Source organism: Mizuhopecten yessoensis, unplaced genomic scaffold (genome assembly GCF_002113885.1).
Source record: "Mizuhopecten yessoensis strain PY_sf001 unplaced genomic scaffold, ASM211388v2 scaffold6919, whole genome shotgun sequence".
NCBI lineage: Eukaryota > Metazoa > Mollusca > Bivalvia > Pectinida > Pectinidae > Mizuhopecten > Mizuhopecten yessoensis.
Window position 1 is genome coordinate 267521 of NW_018406790.1, and position 22913 is coordinate 290433.

The window sequence follows — 22913 nt, forward strand, 5'->3', positions numbered from 1 at the left end:
AGAGACCGATGGGAGACTGGTTAAGACCAATATAAGGTTTCTGATTTCATTATAACCCGATGGGAGACTGGTTAAGACCAATATAAGGTTTCTGATTTCATTATAACCCGATGGGAGACTGGTTAAGACTAATATAAGGTTTCTGATTTCATTAGAGAACAATCGGAGACTGGTTAAGACTAATATAAGGTTTCCGGTTTCATATGTAAATGTAAATAACATACCAATGCAGTCAAAACACAACAACAGGTATACATACATATATGTACAATATTACACAATACAATAGAATATCAAATATTTACAACAAAAATCTCAAGAAAGTATTTCTGATATAAAGGAAATATTAACAGCAATATTTACGTATATATTGACTTTTGAAATGTTTCAGAGTCTTTGATAATTTTATATATCAGTGGGTATAGTGCGTTCCATATGATTGCGCCCGAATATTGGAATGTCTTTAACAGTTCGGAGTTAATTAGGACGACATATGAATAAATTATTTGCGATAGATGATCGAGAATTGTGTTCATGGGTCATTTGACAAAACTCGAACATTAAATAACCTTACTCCAAACTATCACACTAGGATGTGCTAGCCTAATATGTTTAGATAACAGAAATAACACCGCACCGTTGCCTGAGACTTGGTTTGAAATTTACTGTTAACGTTCGGCAAATCTTTCTGAATGTACACTTGGTAGTCGGAGTGGATGGTAGTGTTTATGGGGTAAATAAAGGAAACTGAATACTCTGACTAGGGATCAATCCTTTTTATTATCGCAATATAGAATTAACACCATTTGATGATGAAACAATGATAATAATAACAGCATACCATGAAGTCTTATAATTAATGACTGTCCATACTCAGCGTCAAATCCTTTTGATTTCTCAATATCTGGACAGACCCTAGTCCGAAATAACGGACAACCTCTTTATTTATTTAAAAAAACAAAATTCATATCGGGGTGGGAGCGGCCATCAAATTTGTCTTGTGACGTAAATGACTTTAGATAAGTTAAAGTTATTTTGGCATCCGGCTGATATTTCAGTAATGTATCTTGTAATTGAAAATAAGTGAAATGAACGTTGTATGCTTAACATAATATTGGTTGAAATCTGTGTTATTTGTGAGGGCTTCATACAGTGACTCCATGCGTTCACTTTGTACTTCCATGCAATTATAACACAGCTACAATCGAACGCACTCGAGCAACTTATAGTGTAGGTGGCGCAAATGTCTTTCCGGCCCGCTGGATTCCAAAACAAATTTAGCCTGACTGGTTGATCGTGGACCCAGAAACATGGGTACTCCACAGAAAATGCAGCACTACATGGAGCGACATCGTCTCAGCTCACTTTTTGAGGTTATACTTAATATCTAACTGTGCAATGTGTTGTAAGCAATGCAGTGCAGCGGTTTACGTCTGGGGGGAAATGTCAACACGTTGACGTTAGCATGTTTTGACTTGTCATTTGACAGTAGTTGTGATTTTTCCGTATTGGTCAAATATCTTGTTAAGAAAATACCATGTTATGTAGACTTACGGAACATGTGCTGTGTTATGTTAAATAGTATGAAATGAATTTAACCATACCGACGTTAAATAAAACTTTTGATTTGAATGCTAGTAGTTTCGGTAACAAGTCGTTTCGGGACAGGACGCAAGATGTTTCGGGACTTAATCAAGCCGTTTCAGGACATATACAATTTTCACTTATAAATAACACTTTGCTCCCGTTTCATAAAAACTCCTGTAAATACACAAGTATGGTTTTAGTCTATGACATGTGTCACGAATTACCCGTGCTTGGGATCATTATTGTTAACAGATTGCTAGTGCTTGAGGGGATGTCTACCAATATTTACCCGATTGACAGCGTGTTGTTACCTGGTGAAACTAATTTATTATCAAATACAGATCTAGGGGAACTTATGAAATTCAACATTCAATTTATTTCGTTATTGATAAGTAAACTCCTTGTTTGATTTGTAATAATATGTTTTCAATTCACTCTTTCATCCATTATTGACATTAAGAGACGAATGAGTTAATATTGATTCTAACAATGTTTTAAGCATTTTATGTTTTGCTGTATTGAAATTAAATGATAAGTTGTAATAACTTTTATCCAATCGATTGTTTGAATTTAGTTGACATTAAAATATGTGTAAAGAAAAAAAAACAATGGTAACTACAGAAGAAGAAAAAAATCCCGAAACGACCCGACCTGACACCTATGAAATGTGTACACATCAGTATGTTTTGGATCATACAATATTATTTGACCGATGTTTACATGTTCGCTCTTCCTCCGTCTTACTGTCTTCTACACTCTCTCAGAACGTTAAGTCACGGGACATAAGTTTATGTCGTTTACAAGATGGCTTCGCATTGTGTACATTTTTTGCGGTAGATTCAAACAGATGTAACAGGAAAGAGAATAGTGTGCTTCCACCGGGGATCGAACCCTCGATCTCCAGGTTCCTGGTCGGACGCACTACCACTGAGCTAAAGGGAAATTCCCTCTAGCTCGAAGCTAGAAGGTGACCTTAATCTTATGTACAATTAAAACCTACCACACTACTCCCCCCTTTTTAAATGTGTTCGCCCTCGAACACCACAACCCAGGTTCAAACTCTCTGTCACTACAGGGAGGGCCACGAACACCATTTGTAACAGGAAAGAAAATATTTTGCTTCCACCGGGGATCCAACCCGCGATCTCCCGGTTCCTACTCGGACGTTCTACCACGTGCACTGAGCCAAAGAGAAACTCCTCTAGCTCGAAGCTAGAAGGCAAACTTAATCCTATGTACAATTAAAACCTGCCTCATGTATTCTGCCCTAAAATTCTGGTTAGAATTGTGTCGTACAACCTCTGTACATATGCTACAGCCTACAGGAAGGTTTACAAAGTCTGAATTTCATCAAAAAGCTCTGTGTGATGTTTGTTGCGACGGTTTCTAGGTCACGTTTGATCCTTAGTCATATGTTTTCTATAATATTTAAATCAGGCGATTGTGCTGGCCATCTGTACAATTTATTCCATTTGACTCATCGTAATGGTTCACTATCTGGGCCCGATGTAGAGGGCGTTAACGTTGTCGTCTTGAAATACATATTCATTATTGAGGAAATGCTGAGCAATTACCGGCCACAAGTTGTTGTCCATATAATCTCAATGTATTTTTGAGCCTTTATGTTACCTTCTACAGCAACCAGTGTTCCAACACCATTGTCAGATAAGTAACCCCAGATCATCAAAGATAGCTTCTACCTCGATTGGGGGGCACACAAGATAAGGGCTGTTGATTATGACTTAACTGTCTTTTTTCCAATTACAACCTGACTTTCCTCAGAAAATATCATGTTTTTCCATTCCCTGTCACTTTTCCAGTTCTTTCTTTCCCGACACCACCAAACATGTGTTTTGTTTACTTCACTTAAATTGCTTTTTCGAAACTCGTTGCTTAATATATCCTTTCTTAATGTAATTTCTTCGAAACTTTTTTTTTTTTTAACAGAAAGATCTGTCCTTCCCCTCATTTAGTTTGTTAGGTTTATCCATTAGAATAGATTTTCTGTTTTGTTTCACAAGCCGAACAACAGCAGTAGTGTCCCTGGCTGTGAACATTTTTCGCCTCCCACTTCGTGGTTTGTTTTCAACACTTTTCGTTTGACAAAGTTTAGCCAATGTGCTAGCGATTGTAGTTCTAGATTAGATGATGATATATATTCCAGGGGTGTAGAGAGCGAAAGGGAGTGTAACCCCCCGGATAACGAGGATGAGGTGGGGAGGGTGTGTGTATAAGGTGGAGTCAAATTCAGGTTGCTTGGTTACCCTAAATGAAAGACTTTACGGGTCTACAGTAGAAGTGTTCTTGTGGCTGTGATAAATGATGCTACAGCAGTTCCGAATTAATGCAAAAAAAAAAGGTTTATGATATAACGCAGCACTCAGAGTATTATGACCAGAATGGACTGAAAGACCCTGTCCAGTTCTCCTACATATAAAAGCATCTTGGTACTAAGACCTTCATATGCAAAAAAATCCCTAGAATTGGTGTTAAACTGCTAAACCCATGGAAAAGCCATGCCACTACCTATTTTAAAACTCTACCATAAAGATTTATGTCTCTCCAGAAATTATTCTTTAAAGCCACAAATCACACTTCAGTTATTTAAGATAAAAAATAACATAAGATAGCAGGGCTGTTGGAAATTTTCATTACTCAAGTACTGTTTGAACATATTTTTTTTTTATAAAAACATTAATGAATGGTGTTTATTTTATTCAGGATTTAATGAATAAGGTTCTACATGACCAGCCTGAGAAGCCATTGATCTACCTGATAAAGGTGCTGTATAAAAAGGCAGGGATGGACACACCTACAGTAAGTTGTCACTACACAGATTATATATACCTGTATATATATCTTATCTTAAATTCAGTGTGAAATACCCAAGTATTGCCTTCCATGAAGGAGCATTTAAAAAACTTAAATAAAGAATTTGAAATTAAGTAAACAAAAACACTGAAAATTGATGTCTTTATTTATTGCTATACGTTTTACTGTAAGAAACAGGTAAAGGAAAACTTTCTGCTAATCACATTGCAAGTGCTATTTTTTTCAAACTTATGATATTTTCCCAAACCTTTACATGTGGAAACACAGATGATATTTCCCAATTTTTGCCAAATGTCAATGATATTTTCCCGATTCCTGCTGATCAGGGGCCCTTCCTCAAAATAAATAGCAAAAACCCTGTTATGAACGACCTGCTCTAACACATGGAAAAAATTGTTGTTAAATATATCAAAGGTTTCTATGTAGCATATTTTTTATTTTTTATTTATTTCAGGATTTGAAACTGGCAGGAGTCAGAAGGAGTTCTCCAGAAAGAATAAGTATGCGATCCTTTATGTTTATAATGCAATTCATTAAATAACTGCACCTGTAAATAAGATTCCATAATATATCCATTTAGTACAATAATGTTTACCACTCCTTCAATCCTTTGAAGTCAGCAGCAACCTTACCAGATCCCAGCAGTCCAGTAGCCTAGTCCGAATTATTCTGACGTTTTATCGACTTTTTTGATATCGGTCTGTCGTTGATTATAATATGCGGGAAATATGCGACCCGCGTCCGGAGCGCACTTCTAACTGATATTTTAGAAACAAATCGTCACTTTCCCGCATATTATAGAGGGCCGGAGTTCTGACGTTAATCGACGACAGACCGATATTAAAAAAGGCGATAAAACGTCAGAATAATTTGGACTATCCAGTAGCCATACAAAATCCTGTAAATAAACATCTATGTCCATGACCAATTTGTATACTTCCTGAATAGTTTGATTGCTAGAACTTGTTCATTCATCTAAGTTAACATATACTCAGAAAATTTACACAGTAAAACCGGGAAAGTTGAACTCTAGAAAAGACTATTGGGAAATAGTAGCCCAAGTTTCCTCTAGCCCTGACACCAGACTTAGACATTTTGACAGATAGATTGTCTGGTGTGGGGCCAGAGCGACTGCTATATGAAAACGTGGAATTCTCCTACACAGAGTTTTGACAACAAAAATCTACTATGACACAACAGATACCTCACATATATTGATAAATGGATTATTATCACCAAAAGCTGCTAAATTCTGTCAGTAGAGTCTTCGGTTTTCAATCGTTCGGAATTTCCCACCTGAATAAATGCCATTCAGAAGGTCATGAGAGTGACTAATCAACAAACTGTACTGATCCAGACCGAAAATGGAAAATAATATTCTTGTTTAGAAGATTTTTGGACCGCCTCTTTTTGTTGATCTGTTCTGTATACTAAATAAGTTGTATACAATTTACACGAGTATGTCTTTATTGATAGTGAATCGCAACAGAAGTCCTGAGATGACTAGGAAAGCGACAACACAAGCCTGGGCTTCCAAATCTGTTGGTGAGTCTATTGATGTGTGTTATATACATGTGCTCAGACTTCAAAATATATTGGGGACTAATTGGTGTATAATGTTCCCATATCTACCCATAGAAATCTGTATGCCAAAATATAGCTTAATTTACAACCCATTCGGAGGAATTTTGAAAAAAATATGAAAATTCAATAAGATCAATATCCTTCACAGATCACTTACATTTTGCAAGACTTATATTTTCATATGAATTCATGAGGAAAGGCTTTTGTGAATTAAAATATTTCACATTTATTCTGACACAATTAAACAAGAAATATAGAGGTTCCCTTCTATTTCAAATATGTACTGATGTCTTTTTTGAAAAAATAATGTGACTTACTGTCGCCATACTGATTGCCAATTTTAGTTAATGAAATAAAACAATATGTAATGCTTAAAAATTGATGAAGACATTTTTTTTACATATGGGAATCTTTCTGTAAGGACCTCCTCTGATTAAATATATGAAGTGTTATAAAGCTGTGTATCCTTTAAACAGATGTTACTGGTAGAGGGTACAATAAACCTTGGCAGACACACAGTAAAAAACCCAAGGCCACGGACGCGGAGTACGACGAGCCGGTAAAACCTGGTAAGGTGAATTCGATGTGATGACACATTTGATTGAGGTTGATCATGGTAAGGTTAATTACCGTGATAGCCATCAGATAGGATATCAGGGTTGATATAACTTGGTGATTTTAATGTCCAGCTTACATCAACTGGGGTGGTTATCGGCCCTGTTTATAGTTGCAAACAGGTTTATCTTCTCCTCGTCATGATGGGTATGATACTTATAAATCTGTCGTGTTTGGTAGATTGATTTAGATTGTTAAGCCTGATAAATCCCTGTGTCATATTTGGAAGATTGATCTAGATTGTTAAGCCTAATCAATCCCTGTGTCATATTTGGTAGATTGATCTAGATTGTACAAGTTTATGTCATACTTTCAATATTCATTTCTAAGAGAAATACATTCACAAAGCATTTACAAGGAAAAAAGAGTGAATATTTCCCAACACGATTTGAACATAAGAGTTTGCAAAGTACCCTCGAAAAAAATATGCTTCAAGTGTAACAGGATCCTGAAAGGTAGGAAGTGGTAAATATTACTTTGATGGTGTATAATTGGTTGACAACATTGTATCAGTGGTGAGCTGTTATTTTGATTGTCATGTCCTGGGTGTTATTTTGATTTTCATGTCCTGGGTGTTATTTTGATTGTCATGTCCTGGGTGTTATTTTGATTGTCATATCATGGGTGTTATTTTGATTGTCATATCCTGGGTGTTATTTTGATTGTCATGTCCTGGGTGTTATTTTGATTGACATGTCCTGGGTGTTATTTTGCTTGTCATGTCCTGGGTGTTATTTTTATTGACATGTCCTGGGTGTTTTGATTGTCATGTCCTGGGTGTTATTTTGATTGTCATGTCCTGGGTGTTATATTGATTGTCATGTCCTGGGTGTTATTTTGAATTGACATGTCATGGGTGTTTTTTTGATTTTCATGTCCTGGGTGTTATTTTGAATTGACATGTCCTGGGTGTTATTTTGCTTGTCATGTCCTGGGTGTTATTTTGAATTGACATGTCCTGTGTGTTATTTTGATTGTCATGTCCTGGGTGTTATTTTGATTGACATGTCCTGGGTGTCATTTTGATTGTCATGTCCTGGGTGATATTTTGATTGTCATGTCCTGGGTGATATTTTGATTGTCATGTCCTGGGTTCCAGAAAAGATGGCAAAACATAGCACTGGGATTATGTTAAGATTTCTTTGTCAGAGATTCAAGACAATTTGGTACAATGTGTCCCACCTTATTACCTGTCTTTGGTAGATGTTTATACTGTCTTGTGTGGGGACAATAGGTTTTATTGAGATATCACTATACCAGTAAAACTGATGTGTGTGTCATGCTCAATTCATTTTTTTTCTTTGGCCCTGTGTCTCCTTATTGTGTTGCGGGTTCGAGACCTAAGTGGGTCAGTCGCCAGGTACTGGCCGTTGGTCGGTGGTTTTCTCTGGGAACTCCGGCTTTCCTCCACCACCAAAACCTGGGACATCCTTAATTGACCATAGCTGTTAATAGGACGTAAAACACAAACAAACCAAAAGTGATGGGCTATTTAGAACATATCAAATGACCAGTACTCTACCTGTATTTTGTATCCAAATGTTAAAAGTATGTGGTTTAAGAGGGCTACAGTGAGATGTTCCTTACAGCTGGTAGACAGGTACCAAAACATCTGCTGTCGGATTCTAACCTTCGACCTCAGTCAACACAAAGCTGTCGTCCTCACTCACAGACTCTCCGTCCTCAGTCTACAACTCTGCGTCCTCAGTCGGCAAACCTTCGTCCTCAATCTGCTCTCAGGTCCCCCTCCTCCCCGCGTCACGATGTGCAGTTGTCTCCCCTGGATGATGTTTTGTTGGTTACACCAATAAGTCCAGGTTAACCTTACTTATCTCAGCATGGCTGTGTTTAGCTTATCATGTCTGGTTGATGTTTTGTTGGTCACACCAATAAGTCCAGGTTAACCTTACTTATCTCAGCATGGCTGTGTTTAGCTTATCATGTCTGGTGGATGGTCCGCTTGATCACCTTGAGTATCCTCATGGTATTACCTCAAACTAAATAAACCCTGAAAGTGAATGGTTGTGCAGTCCCTGCCTGCTAACAGAGTCAGCTATAGTGTATTGTATGTATATTATATGTAACTCACACAGCATGTGGGCTCGGGTTTACGTCCTAGTCATTACATTACGTTCATATAAACGAAGGTGGTGAGGGTTTCTTCCTGAACAGTATGTACATGTATATATATATTTATATAGACTCGCTGACAAAATCCTCTAACCCAGTCTCATCTGTCTAAACCCTGTACTGTCTGAACACCTGTATAAACAAGAAACTTCAAGTAGGTGTTTAATTATATAGCTTCTATGCAAAGTGAACTTGTGAGAAACTCTTATAAAATGAGACTTGAACTAGGCCCCACTTCGTAGCTTCCACACAAAGTGTACCTGTGAGATTTGGAAAACAAAATGTAACCACCCTGTATAAGGTTTCATCTATATGTATATAAAAGTGTATCGATGTATTCTGTAACTTTCCATTCGTAACAAAATATTGGTTTCCAGGTTTCCGATGTTCTCATTAGAGAGGTTTAACTACATACGTATAATAAGATTAATTTTAGGATGTTTAATGTAAGGTTATTGTAATATCTAACCATTTATTATGTATAGTAAGATTAGTTTTAGGATGGTAATGTAAGGTTATTGTAATATCTAACCATTCATTATGTATAGTAAGATTAGTTTTAGGATGGTAATGTAAGGTTATTGTAATATCTTACCATTTATTATGTAAGAGCTTGTATACTGTGTACCAGAAAATGTCAGCCTAGTCCAGTATTCCCCCTGCCCCAGTATACCAGAAAACGTAAGCCTAGTCCAGTATTCCCCCTGCCCTGGTGTACCAGAAAACGTCAGCCTAGTCCAGTATTCCCCCTGCCCCAGTATACCAGAAAACGTCAGCCTAGTCCAGTATTCCCCCTGCCCCGGTGTACCAGAAAACGTCAGCCTAGTCCAGTATTCCCCCTGCCCCAGTGTACAAGAAAACGTCTGCCTAGTCCAGTATTCCCCCTGCCCCAGTGTACAAGAAAACGTCTGCCTAGTCCAGTATTCCCCCTGCCCCGGTGTACCAGAAACGTCAGCCTAGTCCAGTATTCCCCCTGCCCCGGTGTACCAGAAAACGTCAGCCTAGTCCAGTATTCCCCCTCCCCCAGTGTAGCAGAAAATGTCAGCCTAGTCCAGTATTCCCCCTGCCCCAGTGTACAAGAAAACGTCTGCCTAGTCCAGTATCCCCCCTGCCCCGGTGTACCAGAAAACGTCAGCCTAGTACAGTATTCCCCCTGCCCTGGTGTACCAGAAAACGTCCGCCTAGTCCAGTTTTCCCCCTACCCCGGTGTACCAGAAAACGTCAGCCTAGTCCAGGATTCCCCCTGCCCCGGTGTACCAGAAAACGTCGGCCTAGTCCAGTCTTCCCCCTGCCCTGGTGTACCAGAAAACGTCCGCCTAGTCCAGTATTCCCCCTACCCCGGGGTACCAGCAAACGTCCGCCTAGTCCAGTATTCCCCCTGCCCCGGTGTACCAAAAACGTCAGCCTAGTCCAGTATTCCCCCTGCCCCGGTGTACCAGAAAACGTCTGCCTAGTCCAGTATTCCCCCTGCCCCAGTATACAAGAAAACGTCTGCCTAGTCCAGTATTCCCCCTGCCCCGGTGTACCAGAAACGTCAGCCTAGTCCAGTATCCCCCCTGCCCCAGTGAAATCTATTTTTGTTCAATGTAAATTTTTGCCCTACACAAGTAATTTCTAGTTATGGTATATATCATCCTCGATATCCAGGGGTTAAGCTCACTTTCGCTTTCTTCACCCCTGGAATATGTCATAGTAAAATTGAAGGCACGAAGATAGCTGTTTGATTGGTCTCAGGTAAAACAAACTGACCAATCACTATAGGCTGATACCTGTCCTTTTAAGATTACATAGGGGAGACGCCCGAGTTCAATGCCTGTCAATTCTTACCGTTACATGACCGCAAGATTCTTTTGATGTACATCAAAGGATCGAACTAGTCTTCTTGTCTCATCAACAAGGTGGCGCAATAGGAGCCTTCAACTTTGCTATGACATATTCGAGGGGTGTAGAGAGCGAACGTGAGCGTAACCCCTGGATATCGAGGATGGGTATATATATGCTGTGTACTAATATTTGCTGTCACAGTAAATGCGCCGGATTATCAAACGCGTAAAAGGTGAAATTTAAACCGGTGACAATGTTTTGATATAGAGTTTATCTAGGTTTACTAATTCAATTACAGCATAGAGAATCTGGTTACTGAAGCTACATTGTATATAACAAATCATTCATTATGTTCAAAAGTTACCGTGATTTGGATGTACTTGAACTTGGATATATCCAAGTAAAAGTACATCCAAATCACGGTAACTTTTGTATACATATTGTATTTAGGCCAAAAAAAATGTGTTTGTTTCAGGTAACATGTCTGAAAAAAATAAGGTCGGCAGGCATTTAATTTCGTGAATACATATTATGCTTTATTTCAAATTTTACAATGCATTTCCACATATTACAATGGCTATCACTTTGTCAAGAATAAGGTCAGACTCTCAGAGCAGGAAGGAAGTACATTTTAATGAGTGGCTGTGAACTTTGCCTGGCTAATAAATTAATCTTTTATACAAGTAGGTAATAAAATATCTAGGGTTGGCATTAAAATGTAGGGAAGGTCTTGATACATGAAACACACATGTTTCTTTTGGCCTTATAACTGTTTAATTGTCTATTTCGAATCGATCATGTTGGTTAATATTTGTATACACAGCATATATACCATACATAGTAATCTATTGTGAAGGGACAAGGCTTATAATGTCATGTAAATATCTACTAATACTGGGGAAGGTTGAACGCCATGACTGGACAGAAGGTTCAGGGTAATACAGGGCCATATACACAAACATCATGCTACAGTTTACATGTTAACCATATATATATATATATATGTTACTTACCGCATGGAGGCCTGTGGTTACCAGCTGTAGTATGTTATACCAGTATAACCAGGTGTTATGGTGTTACAGATCAGGGTAGTATTACTTGTGTTTCTGCTAGAATACTGACAGCATGCGTATGTTAGATTGTATCCGTCATTGTAACGGTAATGTAGGTTCATATGTCAGAGGTTATCACTGTCCGGAGTTTACTCCATGAGAATGTCAAGTTTTGTGAAGTTAATTACTGACACAAAGCGAAAGTTTTACACTCTCGGCATGTACTTACCGGGTATGTTAATGTACTGTACAGTCTTCAGGGTAACTCAAAATTGTTCAGTCATTTTACAACTTTTGGAAATAAACAAAATTTCCTAATATTATTGTGTCAAACAGGAATCATTGCATGACTGTATGTTTTATTTACACCAATTCTGATTTCACTGCAATATCTGCTTCCTTAAACAATTTGAAATGTTGATTAATATACACCTAAAGAGTTCTGCTCAGTTATATCAGCAGTGGAAGGACAATAATTAGAAATATTGTATATTATATTCAGTGTTGTTGACATTGAATCGATATGTCGAAAAAAGGTTCTGTAACTAAAAATCTATCTGTCAGTAAGCCCGTGCCAGGTAGTGTGCCCGTCCGTATATCTACTATACAATTCAGTGAAAATGTTTACAAAGGTTTGTTTTTCATCCTTTAATAAGCCCACCCCCTACATGAGTCAGAAGTAATGTTTTGACGTCCTGATGGGCTTATTGCAGGATAAATCATGTGTAGGATTGAATCCAATACAACGTGCTTGTTTGGTGAAACCAATGAATTACATTAAGTTTTGCTTTTCACCTACACTCATAGGATACCTTGACAAGGACCAAGAACCCTTTGGGGTTCAAATTAGGTCACTGTGACTTTGTAGTTGAAAATGTATGATTCCAGACCATTCGTCTGTAAAACACTTATCATTTGTTTCTTGTAAGCATAACTTCAATACCTGTGTATACAATATTTTGGTAATTACACTATTAAAGGACAGTTATGAAATATAAAATTGGAGTGTGTATAATTCCTCTACCCAGATACTCAAGGCTAGTAGATTTTATGTCAGGGCCGGCGAGAATCTTCAAAACTTACTGTGTTACAAAATTTGTTACAGATAGAATTTTCAAATCTGCCTCCTGGCTATATATAGCTAGTACTGTAGGTATGAAATTGTACACCCCTGGGTAGATTGTTTTGTTTATATATCATTTCTAATGGTATCATCTTCGTCAAAGTGTTAAAACTATTTTAATACATTTGTCCAAAGACTTCATAATCTAGGCTTTGACATTTTATTGTTTATGTGTAAAACCCTCAATTTATTTAATGACATTAACATTGAGTAGTATCAGTAATATTCTCTCTTTATTCCCAGCCTATTTACCAAGTGTATAAATCCTAGTTACCATCCTCAGGTTGTGTATCATCGATGATACTGTATCTAATTAAATGGTTAACTATATACTATACATTCCATACTGTTGTCAGGGAAAAAACAGAAAGGTCAGCCATGGAACACTGATAATAAAGTTGGTTTCTCTTCCTTTGATGAAATATTTGAGGAATCGCCAGGAAAGGCGGGTAGTTCCAAACAGAAAAAGAAACCTGAATCTTCGCCGACAGACGCCAGGAAGGCCTGGGGCTCCAGTGGAATGGTCAGTATATCCCATCAAAGGACGTCGATTTGAGTAAACCACCTTGGAATTGTAAAAACCTATCTTTTTCAAATTTCGATGTGGCATATATAGATATGCATAATGCATTTTGTTCTCTCATGTAAATTGTCAAAGAGGTAGCTGTAAGATGAACATTTTTTATGCTTAGAAATTGGTTACTCTATTAAGAATTTTAAAATTTGTGCCATTGTTCCAAAGGTTTATCAAGAATATGTTGATACCTTGTCAGTATTTAAATATAGCCATTTTCTGCATCTAAGTGATGAGTTTTTAAATTAACTTTTTTTTTTTTTTTTTCCATTCCTCGTAAAGTTCTTCTTTAACCCTTTCACCAATGTAGACCATAATGGACTCATCCATATCAATGCAAAGTAGAGTCTACTAAAGTTACATAGGGTTGAAAGGGTTAAATGTAAAAACCTGAGTACAGACTGTAAGGTACTAGATACACTTTTGCTAAACAATTTATTACTTAAGTGATAAATTATTTAGCAAAAGTGTATCTAGTGCCTTACAAAAATATTTCATCAGAAATATATCTATCAGAAGTTATGTCCGTAGCTCTCTAGTCTACAAGCTAAAGTTAATTAAGGAAAAACTGTTTTGATTAGCAGAGGCATGTATTTCCATTGGAATTACAGTGATTTTAATGGAAGTATAGGTCTGTCACAGTACGCCTGGTCAGTGTATCACAGTACGCCTGGCCACTGTATCACAGTACGCCTGGCCAGTGTTTCACAGTACGCCTGGCCAGTGTATTGCAGTACGCCTGGCCAGTGTATCGCAGTACGCCTGGCTAGTGTATCGCAGTACGTCTGGCCAGTGTATCGCAGTAGGCCTGGCCAGTGTATCGCAGTACGCCTGGCCAGTGTATCGCAGTACGCCTGGCCAGTGTATACATACAATACATTGTAATACAGGAGAAATGTATTGTGATATGTATACCGATATGTTGTTATGGGGAAAAGGTGTTCAGTTTAAAAAGAAATTATTGTACAAATGTTTTCAAACTCAATCATATATCATATGGACCAGAGAGATTTAAGATTTTCATTGATTATGAAATATGCAATGGGATATAAAGTTCAATTTCAGTCCGTGATATTTTCAAAACTAAAAATCAAATATCCCAGGATTCAAAATGGTCACCTCAAAAACGCGCTGTTGTCATATTTCTGCAAAGATGCCTTATGAAAGAAAATTGAATATAAAAATTTGACAATATCTATCATTAATTTTAGTCATCCTCAATACTCCAGGGGTTAGGCTCACTTATTATATAAACTTATTTATTTACAACAATTATGAAACAAGTCATTTCAACTTATATTAATCACTCTTGTTGGCCCGGATGTAAGCGCACTGGGTGGGGGGGTGGGGGGTCTCAGTGTTGGAGGAAACCGGAGTACCCGGAGAAAACCCCTGATCGAATTCGAAACCCGGCCACCTTGGTGAAAGGCAAGTGCGCTATCCACTGCACCACCCAATCACTTACGCTGTCTGCCCCGAGAGTGTAAGTAAGCATAACTCCTGGAGTATCAAGTATATCGTTAAGTTAAAGGAGGTTGAAGTTCTGCCTTGTATGTATTAGAAGTCTATTCTCTCCTGTAGGATGATGATAATGTACAGTATAACTCCACCAACTACAGAGGACCACGGACAAACAGATACGACAACGACGATCCACTCGCCGGGGAAATCATGAATGAAAAGGGGCCTAGCGTCACCAAAGAAACGGCTAAGGTTGTCAGGTATGTGTGTCATATTCAGGATGAGTTAACAGTTAAGGGTGTCAGGTATGTGTGTCATATTCAGGATTAGTTAACAGTTAAGGTTGTTAGGTCTGTGTGACATATATTCAGGATGAGCTAACAGTTAAGATTGTCAGGTATGGGTGACATATATTCAGGATGAGTTTAATTCTATCGGTTGAGAGGATATTTTATATCAGTAATAATAACCATAAGTTTTGTGTGACATATATTCAGGATGAGTTTAATTCTATCGGTTGAGAGGATATTTTATATCAGTAATGATAACCATAAGTTTAGTATTCATTCTGTACCAATCTTATCTCATCAGGATGAGTTAACAGTTAAGGTTGTTAGGTATGTGTGTCATGTATTTAGGGTGAGTTAACAGTTAAGGTTGTCAGGGATGTGTATCATATATTCAGGAGGAGTTAACAGGTAAGGATGTCAGGTATGTGTATCATATATTCAGGATGAGTTCACAGTTAAGGTTGTCAGGTATGTGTGCCATATATTCAGGATGAGTTTAATTCTATCGGTTGAGAGGATATTTTATATCAGAAATAATAACCATAAGTTTAGTATTCATTCTGTACCAATCTTATCTCATCAGGATGAGTTAACAGTTAAGGTTGTTAGGTAAGTGTGACATATATTCAGGATGAGTTTAATTCTATCGGTTGAGAGGATATTTTATATCAGAAATAATAACCATAAGTTTAGTATTCATTCTGTACCAATCTTATCTCATCAGGATGAGTTAACAGTTAAGGGTGTTAGGTATGTGTGACATATATTGAGGATGAGTTAACAGTTAAGGTTGACTGGTATGTGTGTCATATATTCAGGATGAGGTAACAGTTAAGGTTGTCAGGTATGTCTGTCATATTCAGGATGAGTTAACAGTTAAGGTTGTTAGGTATGTGTGCCATATATTCAGGATGAGTTAACAGTTACGGTTGTCAGGTATGTGTGACATATATTCAGGATACTCGCCGGGGAAATCATGAATGAAACGGGGCCTAGCGTCACCAAAGAAACGGCTAAGGGTGTCAGGTATGTGTGTCATATTCAGGATTAGTTAACAGTTAAGGTTGTTAGGTATGTGTGCCATATATTCAGGATGAGTTTAATTCTATCGGTTGAGAGGATATTTTATATCAGAAATAATAACCATAAGTTTAGTATTCATTCTGTACCAATCTTATCTCATCAGGATGAGTTAACAGTTAAGGGTGTTAGGTATGTGTGACATATATTCAGGAAGAGTTAACAGTTAAGGTTGTCAGGGATGTGTGACATATATTCAGGATGAGGAGGTTCAAGTTCTGCCTTGTATGTATTAGAAGTCTATTCTCTCCTGTAGGATGATGATAATGTACAGTATAACTCCCCCAACTACAGAGGACCCCGGACAAACAGATCCGACAACGACGATCCACTCGCCGGGGAAATCATGAATGAAACGGGGCCTAGCGTCACCAAAGAAACGGCTAATGTTGTCAGGTATGTGTGTCATATTCAGGATTAGTTAACAGTTAAGGTTGTTAGGTCTGTGTGACATATATTCAGGATGAGGAGGTTCAAGTTCTGCCTTGTATGTATTAGAAGTCTATTCTCTCCTGTAGGATGATGATAATGTACAGTATAACTCCCCCCACTACAGAGGACCCCGGACAAACAGATACGACAACGACGATCCACTCGCCGGGGAAATCATGAATGAAAAGGGGCCTAGCGTCACCAAAGAAACGGCTAATGTTGTCAGGTATGTGTGTCATATATTCAGGATGAGTTCACAGTTAAGGTTGTCAGGTATGTGTGACATATATTCAGGATGAGTTTAATTCTATCGGTTGAGAGGATATTTTATATCAGTAATAATAACCATAAGTTTAGTATTCATTCTGTACCAATCTTATCTCATAATCAAAGGATTTCCAACTCTTTACTGTTGAATGTGTGTAGCGGGGTGGTTTTACAAATAACCTAGAGTTCTTTGAGATTTATGTTTATTCCATTTCCACAGCACAGATATAACATGGTTCAATTTCCTAGTGTATAGGTAGATACATACACTCTGTAAACAAACACAAAAGACTACATTTACCACAACGAATCACAAGTAAAATACATATACTAAAGGGACATAACTCTTACAAACTAATTATTGTACTGCCTACTATTTCATACTGTTACAATTACACAGCATACATGGCAATTACTTTACAATATTTTACAATTATTGTTTCTCAACTATTGTTTTTTAATCCAAAAGAAATAAGAAAGAAAATGATAAACCTAACTTTAACAACTAAAGTTAGAATATAACTTTCATGGAAATATAAATTACTTAAAATGTACATATCACGCACCTGTGTATGGCACAGAGCCAGGAATTAGGAAACCGATGTCTTCAAACGAGCGAATCACTTAGTACTGAATAATTCGATCCATAAATAAAATAAAACCATTCTCTTAAAAATGGTAAATATCAATATACAGATATATACTTTAGTAAACATTATTGTTCTTCCTAGTGTAATAATAGTCATGAGATTCAAACATGAAATACACTAAATATAAGAAATACATATTACTTGGTCAATTCTTAAAACCTCACATAATTATGAATAAATTCCATTTAACAATTATTTAGAAACTACCAATATATATATAAATTAACTAGAACCCTAGCCCAATTAACTTTAACTGTGAAGAAATTATTAATATTAGATAATAGAGAAAACTTACTGTCAAAAGATGTATGTGTCGGTGTCCAAATCAACATGTCTGCTCTCTTACAAAATCTTTCACAAAACTGACACAATGAAATCCCGCCAAAAGTGACCAATATAAGACTGACCAATAGAAACAGAAATCTATGCAAAATATCTGACCAATGAAAATAGACTATAAACAATAACACACTGGACCTTACATAACCACTCCATGGGATATTATACAGGTAAAGACAGGTAGACATCACAGGTAAGGATCACACCACAGGACATGTACGTCATAATATCAACACCTAGGGTACATTCGCGTATCCGGTTGAAACGGTTGAACCGGTTGAACTTGTAAAGAAAACGACAGGTACAGATTTGGACCGAGGCTGACCTCTGGAAAATTTGGTACGTGTAGATTGAGGGGTCCAGACGTACCTGACCGAAACTAAAATGCTGACTATTGCCAATTTGCGTTATTTCTTTCTTAAACAATGTCAAGTCACATGTAATTTTTAACATACGTTATGTAATTTAGTGGACGCGTGAGAGAAGGATATAATATTCTTGATACATTGTTTTTTATTCTCCGAAACTGTGGATTTTTAGCTCTGCTTATAGAACGGTCCAAGGTTGTTCGTTTATCGTGGAAAATTTCTGCGCCACACGTACCGTTTCAACCGGGATATGCGAATGTAGCCATAAATAACATACTGGGCACAACATAGAATATAACACAGAGTATTTAATTAATACAAAATACAATAAAATATGACTCTGCTACATGTGTTTGGCCTGATTGGACACTGTTAATTATAAAGCTGTATTAACGACTATAACAGCTTTGTCACTATTTCTGTTTGAGTGTCGGTGTGCCTGTAGTAAAAAGCATGCATACAAGACATCTCATGAACTGGTCAATATGTTGAATTTTTATATACACCACACAGTCACAACATTAAGTTCAATAGCTGATTATAATTTGATGATCATGCATCATTCATGGTCAAAGGTCACACTTGAGAACTTTTGTGGATATAGGGGCCCTGTATCTGTGTGAGCACTTGCTCACTTCGTTTTTACTCAAATTTAATCAGGATGGCACTGTTTTATAAGTGTGTTATTTCATTGTGATATTGAGACCTGTTTTTATGATTCAGTACAAGTCGTGTGCGAGGTCGTAAAGTTGATGCCAAGTCCCATCGGAAGGAGCTAGAACAAATGATCACCGAGGAATCTCAGAACGACTCGGGCTACGGTGAAGAGAAGGGAATGGAGGAAGAGGATGACGCCATAGAACTGTTAGGTAAGATATGTCAGAACCAGCACCGATACTTCTGTTACTGATGTAAGTTTACAGTGGGGTTTTTTGCTCAGTTTTACTGCGGAATACAGGCTGTTTCCCCTAGCTAAAAAGTGCCTTATTTTCCAAAAATTATAAAAGACGAGGAATATATTTCCAATTTCGTACAAATAATGCTATATTTTCCCAATTCATAAGGGAACAGGCTGTTGTAAAATTTAGGTAACAAAAACACCGGTTTAGGAAACTCTGATTTCATAGTTGCTGTCAGGAATGATATGGTGACTGGAGGGCAAATATGTTTTTGTTGATGTCTGTGATAACAGCGCCCTCTAGTGGTAAAAAGTCACTGAAGTGAGGGTGAACCAGACACACCGGAGTGATAGCGTCTGGACACTCGCCCAATTATTGCAGCCTGTTATAAAGCATCTTCTGGACCAGGAATCAACAATAAAGAAAGGGTCCCCCTGGGAGCTGTGAGGGGGAGCCCAAAATGGGGAAATGTTTGAATTATTTCTTTAATATTTAGCATGATTGCTTAAATCTCTAGGTGATGCAGTGCGGGCCCACTAGGCGTCATGTTTCATTTATGGTTAAAAATACTGAGAAATGATATTTTAGTGATTGGGTTGAATGTAACTGAAAATGTATTTTATTATTCTACTTCACAGAGAACTAATTACCAAATCATTGTTTGAACTTCACGAAGTGTCAAATTAAAGCCTGGGCATGGATTCAGTTACTGTATAACATGAAATGTTCGTTGTGTATAAACATTCGTGGTTTTCGTGGTCACTATTGAACCACAAAAATAAATACAACTAATTTGAATGATATACATGTCTGCTGTTCGTTAATATAGGATACTCACAAAAGTTAGTACCACGAAATGATCTAAATGGCTTCAAACCACGAAGGAAAGTACCCACGAACATTTCGTGTTATACAGTACTAGGATTGATTACAAATTTTGTAGAACTGGTAAATAACACATTTTCTGAAAACCTGGATTTTCATAGAAAACGCAAAATAGAGGAGAAATTACTTCTCAGTTAATGAAACGTAACGATCTCACATTCACTTGCAATGCTGGCTTGGTTTTTTCAGAGGATGGGGAAGAACTACGTAAAGAAGGGGCTCGCAACATATCAAATACAGGTTACAAGCTTAGCCGGGTAAGTTCTGCTAAATATACAATACAATCCTTTGTTTACACTAAACTGAGTCCAACATAAACACTGAGTATATGTTTCTAGTTTTGTAGTATTCTAGATGATACAGATATTGAGAATGAAACTATATATATTTGATAGCTTTACTCCTACAGTTTAATCCAGTATCATTATAAACCTTGTGTACTTTGTTATATGAAGGACAGTAGCACTGGTATATATACTTTGTTATATGGAGGACAGTAACACTGGTATATACTTTGTTATATGGAGGACAGTAACACTGGTATATATACTTTGTTATATGGAGGACAGTAGCACTGGTATATATACTTTGTTATATGGAGGACAGTAGCATTGGTATATATACTTTGTTATATGGAGGACAGTAGCACTGGTATAAGTACTGACCAGGGTACTCATGGGGCTAAACTAGAAAAAAAATATTCTTCAAAATGTTTTAAATTCCGTACTAAATTTTTCCATAATTTTGATTAGGTACCAGACAAGTTTGGATTTTTTATGGTAACTGTTTTCAGAAAGTGACTTATGAATGTTGAGTTTCTGTAAATTTCTAATTTCAGATCATGCGGGAACGACAGCAAGAAGCTAATGTAAAACTTAATATAAAGTAAGTGTCTTTTACCCAAAACCTGTCATCAAGGAAATACGATAATTGTAGGCTTCATACAATGTTCATTGTATAAGGGAACTATGTTAGCAGTTATTTGTAAATATTTTCTATTTCGAGATAAATGATTGATAATGATAATGGTATCAGATGAAAATATTGAAAGGGAATTAAGGCACTTATGACTGATAATATTATATTTGAATGATGAGCTCAAAAATAATGGTTAACATTACTGATCAGGTCCAAAGAAAAAAATATTTATGAGTTATGGGGGTCGCAAAACAGTGTCACTATCCATCTCATTATATTTAGAATAACCCTGAAAAAGCATGTGTACATGTCTTCCATCAGTTAAATACAATTTTAAAGCTCATGGAAATAAAGAGAAAGGTTGCTGAAAGATAATTGTTCAATTGTATACATTTTGTGTTATATCTTAGTGTAATTGTTGTTGTGTGCCAGGTTTTCCAATACTGGTGAGTGACTCAACACCAAGATACTCTGTACAGTTTCCACGTTTATTTTGTTTTTCTCAGTTTCTTGTTTATCGAACATTTTCCTTACTAACAATAATCACAGCAATGTTAAATATCATTTTCAATTTCACGACTTCTAATTTTGATTCTTGATAATTTTCAAAATTTTGATTTCCTTAAATTTGAAATCTCCGGAATTTCAGTTTTTTTCTTCATTAATCAATTGACTTTATATTTTTGCATTTTAGTGGATTGTGAAATTCGAAACAAATTCTAAATTCATAAAAAAAAATAGCACTTACCGGTATTAATAAACTATTTGTTGTTGGTATGTATATGAAAATACAGAAACCAAAAATCAATAACAACTGGTGTAAAAAGATGTAATATAAGTGAACTCTAATACACAAAATAGAACCCGGAGAATGCCTCGTCGAGCTGTTTGCACTAACTTGCTGTTGTGATTGTCTGTTATTTACTATTGCTTAACACCAATCAAACAGAGAATGGAGGACATCCACATTCATTAGACAGGCTGTACATTTTCGCAGACACCACGGTCAAATAGATTTTCTGTTAAGGAAAATTAAATCTCAAAATGTTTACAAGGAAAAAATAACTTGGCCGGGTAAATTATGAATCTGCCCTCAGGCTAGCTATCGTTCAAAATATGTAAGTGTACATCCTGGCATTACCGATGTTCAGTTACTGTAGCCACAGTTGAGCCGTACACAGAAAACCATTTGTATTAGTTTAGACCTGCACCGGTTTAGTTGGTACGGAGTATTATTACCTGTGGCACACCTCTTACTAACACTTACACTGATATGACTACCCTAGCTGTGGAGCTGTAACCCATTGATTGATTGATATTTCTGATGTTTTGTGACATCAGCCATAGAGCTACAGCATAAAAACTTGTCATTCAACAACCAGGGATGAAGTCGCTAATTAAAAAAACCCTAATATCTCCACTCTTCCACACTAACATTTCAGTCTCCGTGTGGTCTTGGTTGTTGTATTTAACCACAAACAAATCAAAACTACCCCTATATTTACATATAATAAACAATCACCTATGTCTATACAGTTACATACACACAAAACACAGATATGGAACAGTTCCTGCCACTTTTATTCATATTATGTATCAGCAGTCGTAATGTTTCTGACATACAGCAAAGGGAACTGCACGAGGTTTTGGAGGAATGCACCTATAATTCACTAATGTGCAGACACATGTTCTACACGAGGTTTTGGAGGAATGCACCTATAATACACTAATGTGCAGACACATGTTCTACAAAATACAACGATGTAGCTATGGCTGATGGTACAAAATATCAGATATATAAAGCAGTTGGACAATGAGGTACATTTCCTGTAGCTAGATATCATGACCTGAGCACACCCTCTTATGTTTGATTCCTTACCTAAGTGAATTGACCTCTGACCTCTACTGACGTTTGGTTTGCTATCTGTGTATATTTCAGTCTGTACACTGGGCCTCAGCCCGCAGACAGCTTTGTAGCAGGTATGTAGTACTTAGTTCTAGCT

General features: G+C 37.0%; 1 protein-coding gene across 3 annotated transcripts; it reads left to right on the forward strand.

The window, feature by feature from the left end:
• Positions 1–1234: 1234 nt before the first annotated feature.
• LOC110452859 (uncharacterized protein C8orf34 homolog) lies at positions 1235–22913 on the forward strand. Of its 3 annotated transcripts, none has more exons than XM_021501579.1 (12): positions 1235–1373; positions 4309–4404; positions 4874–4919; positions 5896–5964; positions 6480–6572; positions 8208–8435; positions 13104–13270; positions 14903–15042; positions 18932–19077; positions 20182–20249; positions 20831–20877; positions 22850–22913. In XM_021501579.1, the coding sequence occupies exons 1-12, from the start codon at positions 1311–1313 to the stop codon at positions 22896–22898; spliced, it is 1212 nt and encodes a 403-aa protein (XP_021357254.1). In that variant the 5' UTR covers positions 1235–1310; the 3' UTR covers positions 22899–22913. The 3 variants fall into 3 exon arrangements, with proteins under 3 accessions (XP_021357254.1, XP_021357255.1, XP_021357256.1); XM_021501580.1 differs by lacking the exon at positions 22850–22913 and adding an exon at positions 21343–21440; XM_021501581.1 differs by lacking the exon at positions 8208–8435.

Bases quoted from the DNA above. Each gene is read 5' to 3' on its own strand.
- LOC110452859 (XM_021501579.1), top strand. From the start codon at position 1,311: ATGGGTACTCCACAGAAAATGCAGCACTACATGGAGCGACATCGTCTC. The intron at 4,920-5,895 runs GTATGCGATCCT...CTTTATTGATAG, and splicing joins GAGTTCTCCAGAAAGAATAA to TGAATCGCAACAGAAGTCCT. The intron at 6,573-8,207 runs GTAAGGTGAATT...TGTTCCTTACAG, and splicing joins CGACGAGCCGGTAAAACCTG to CTGGTAGACAGGTACCAAAA.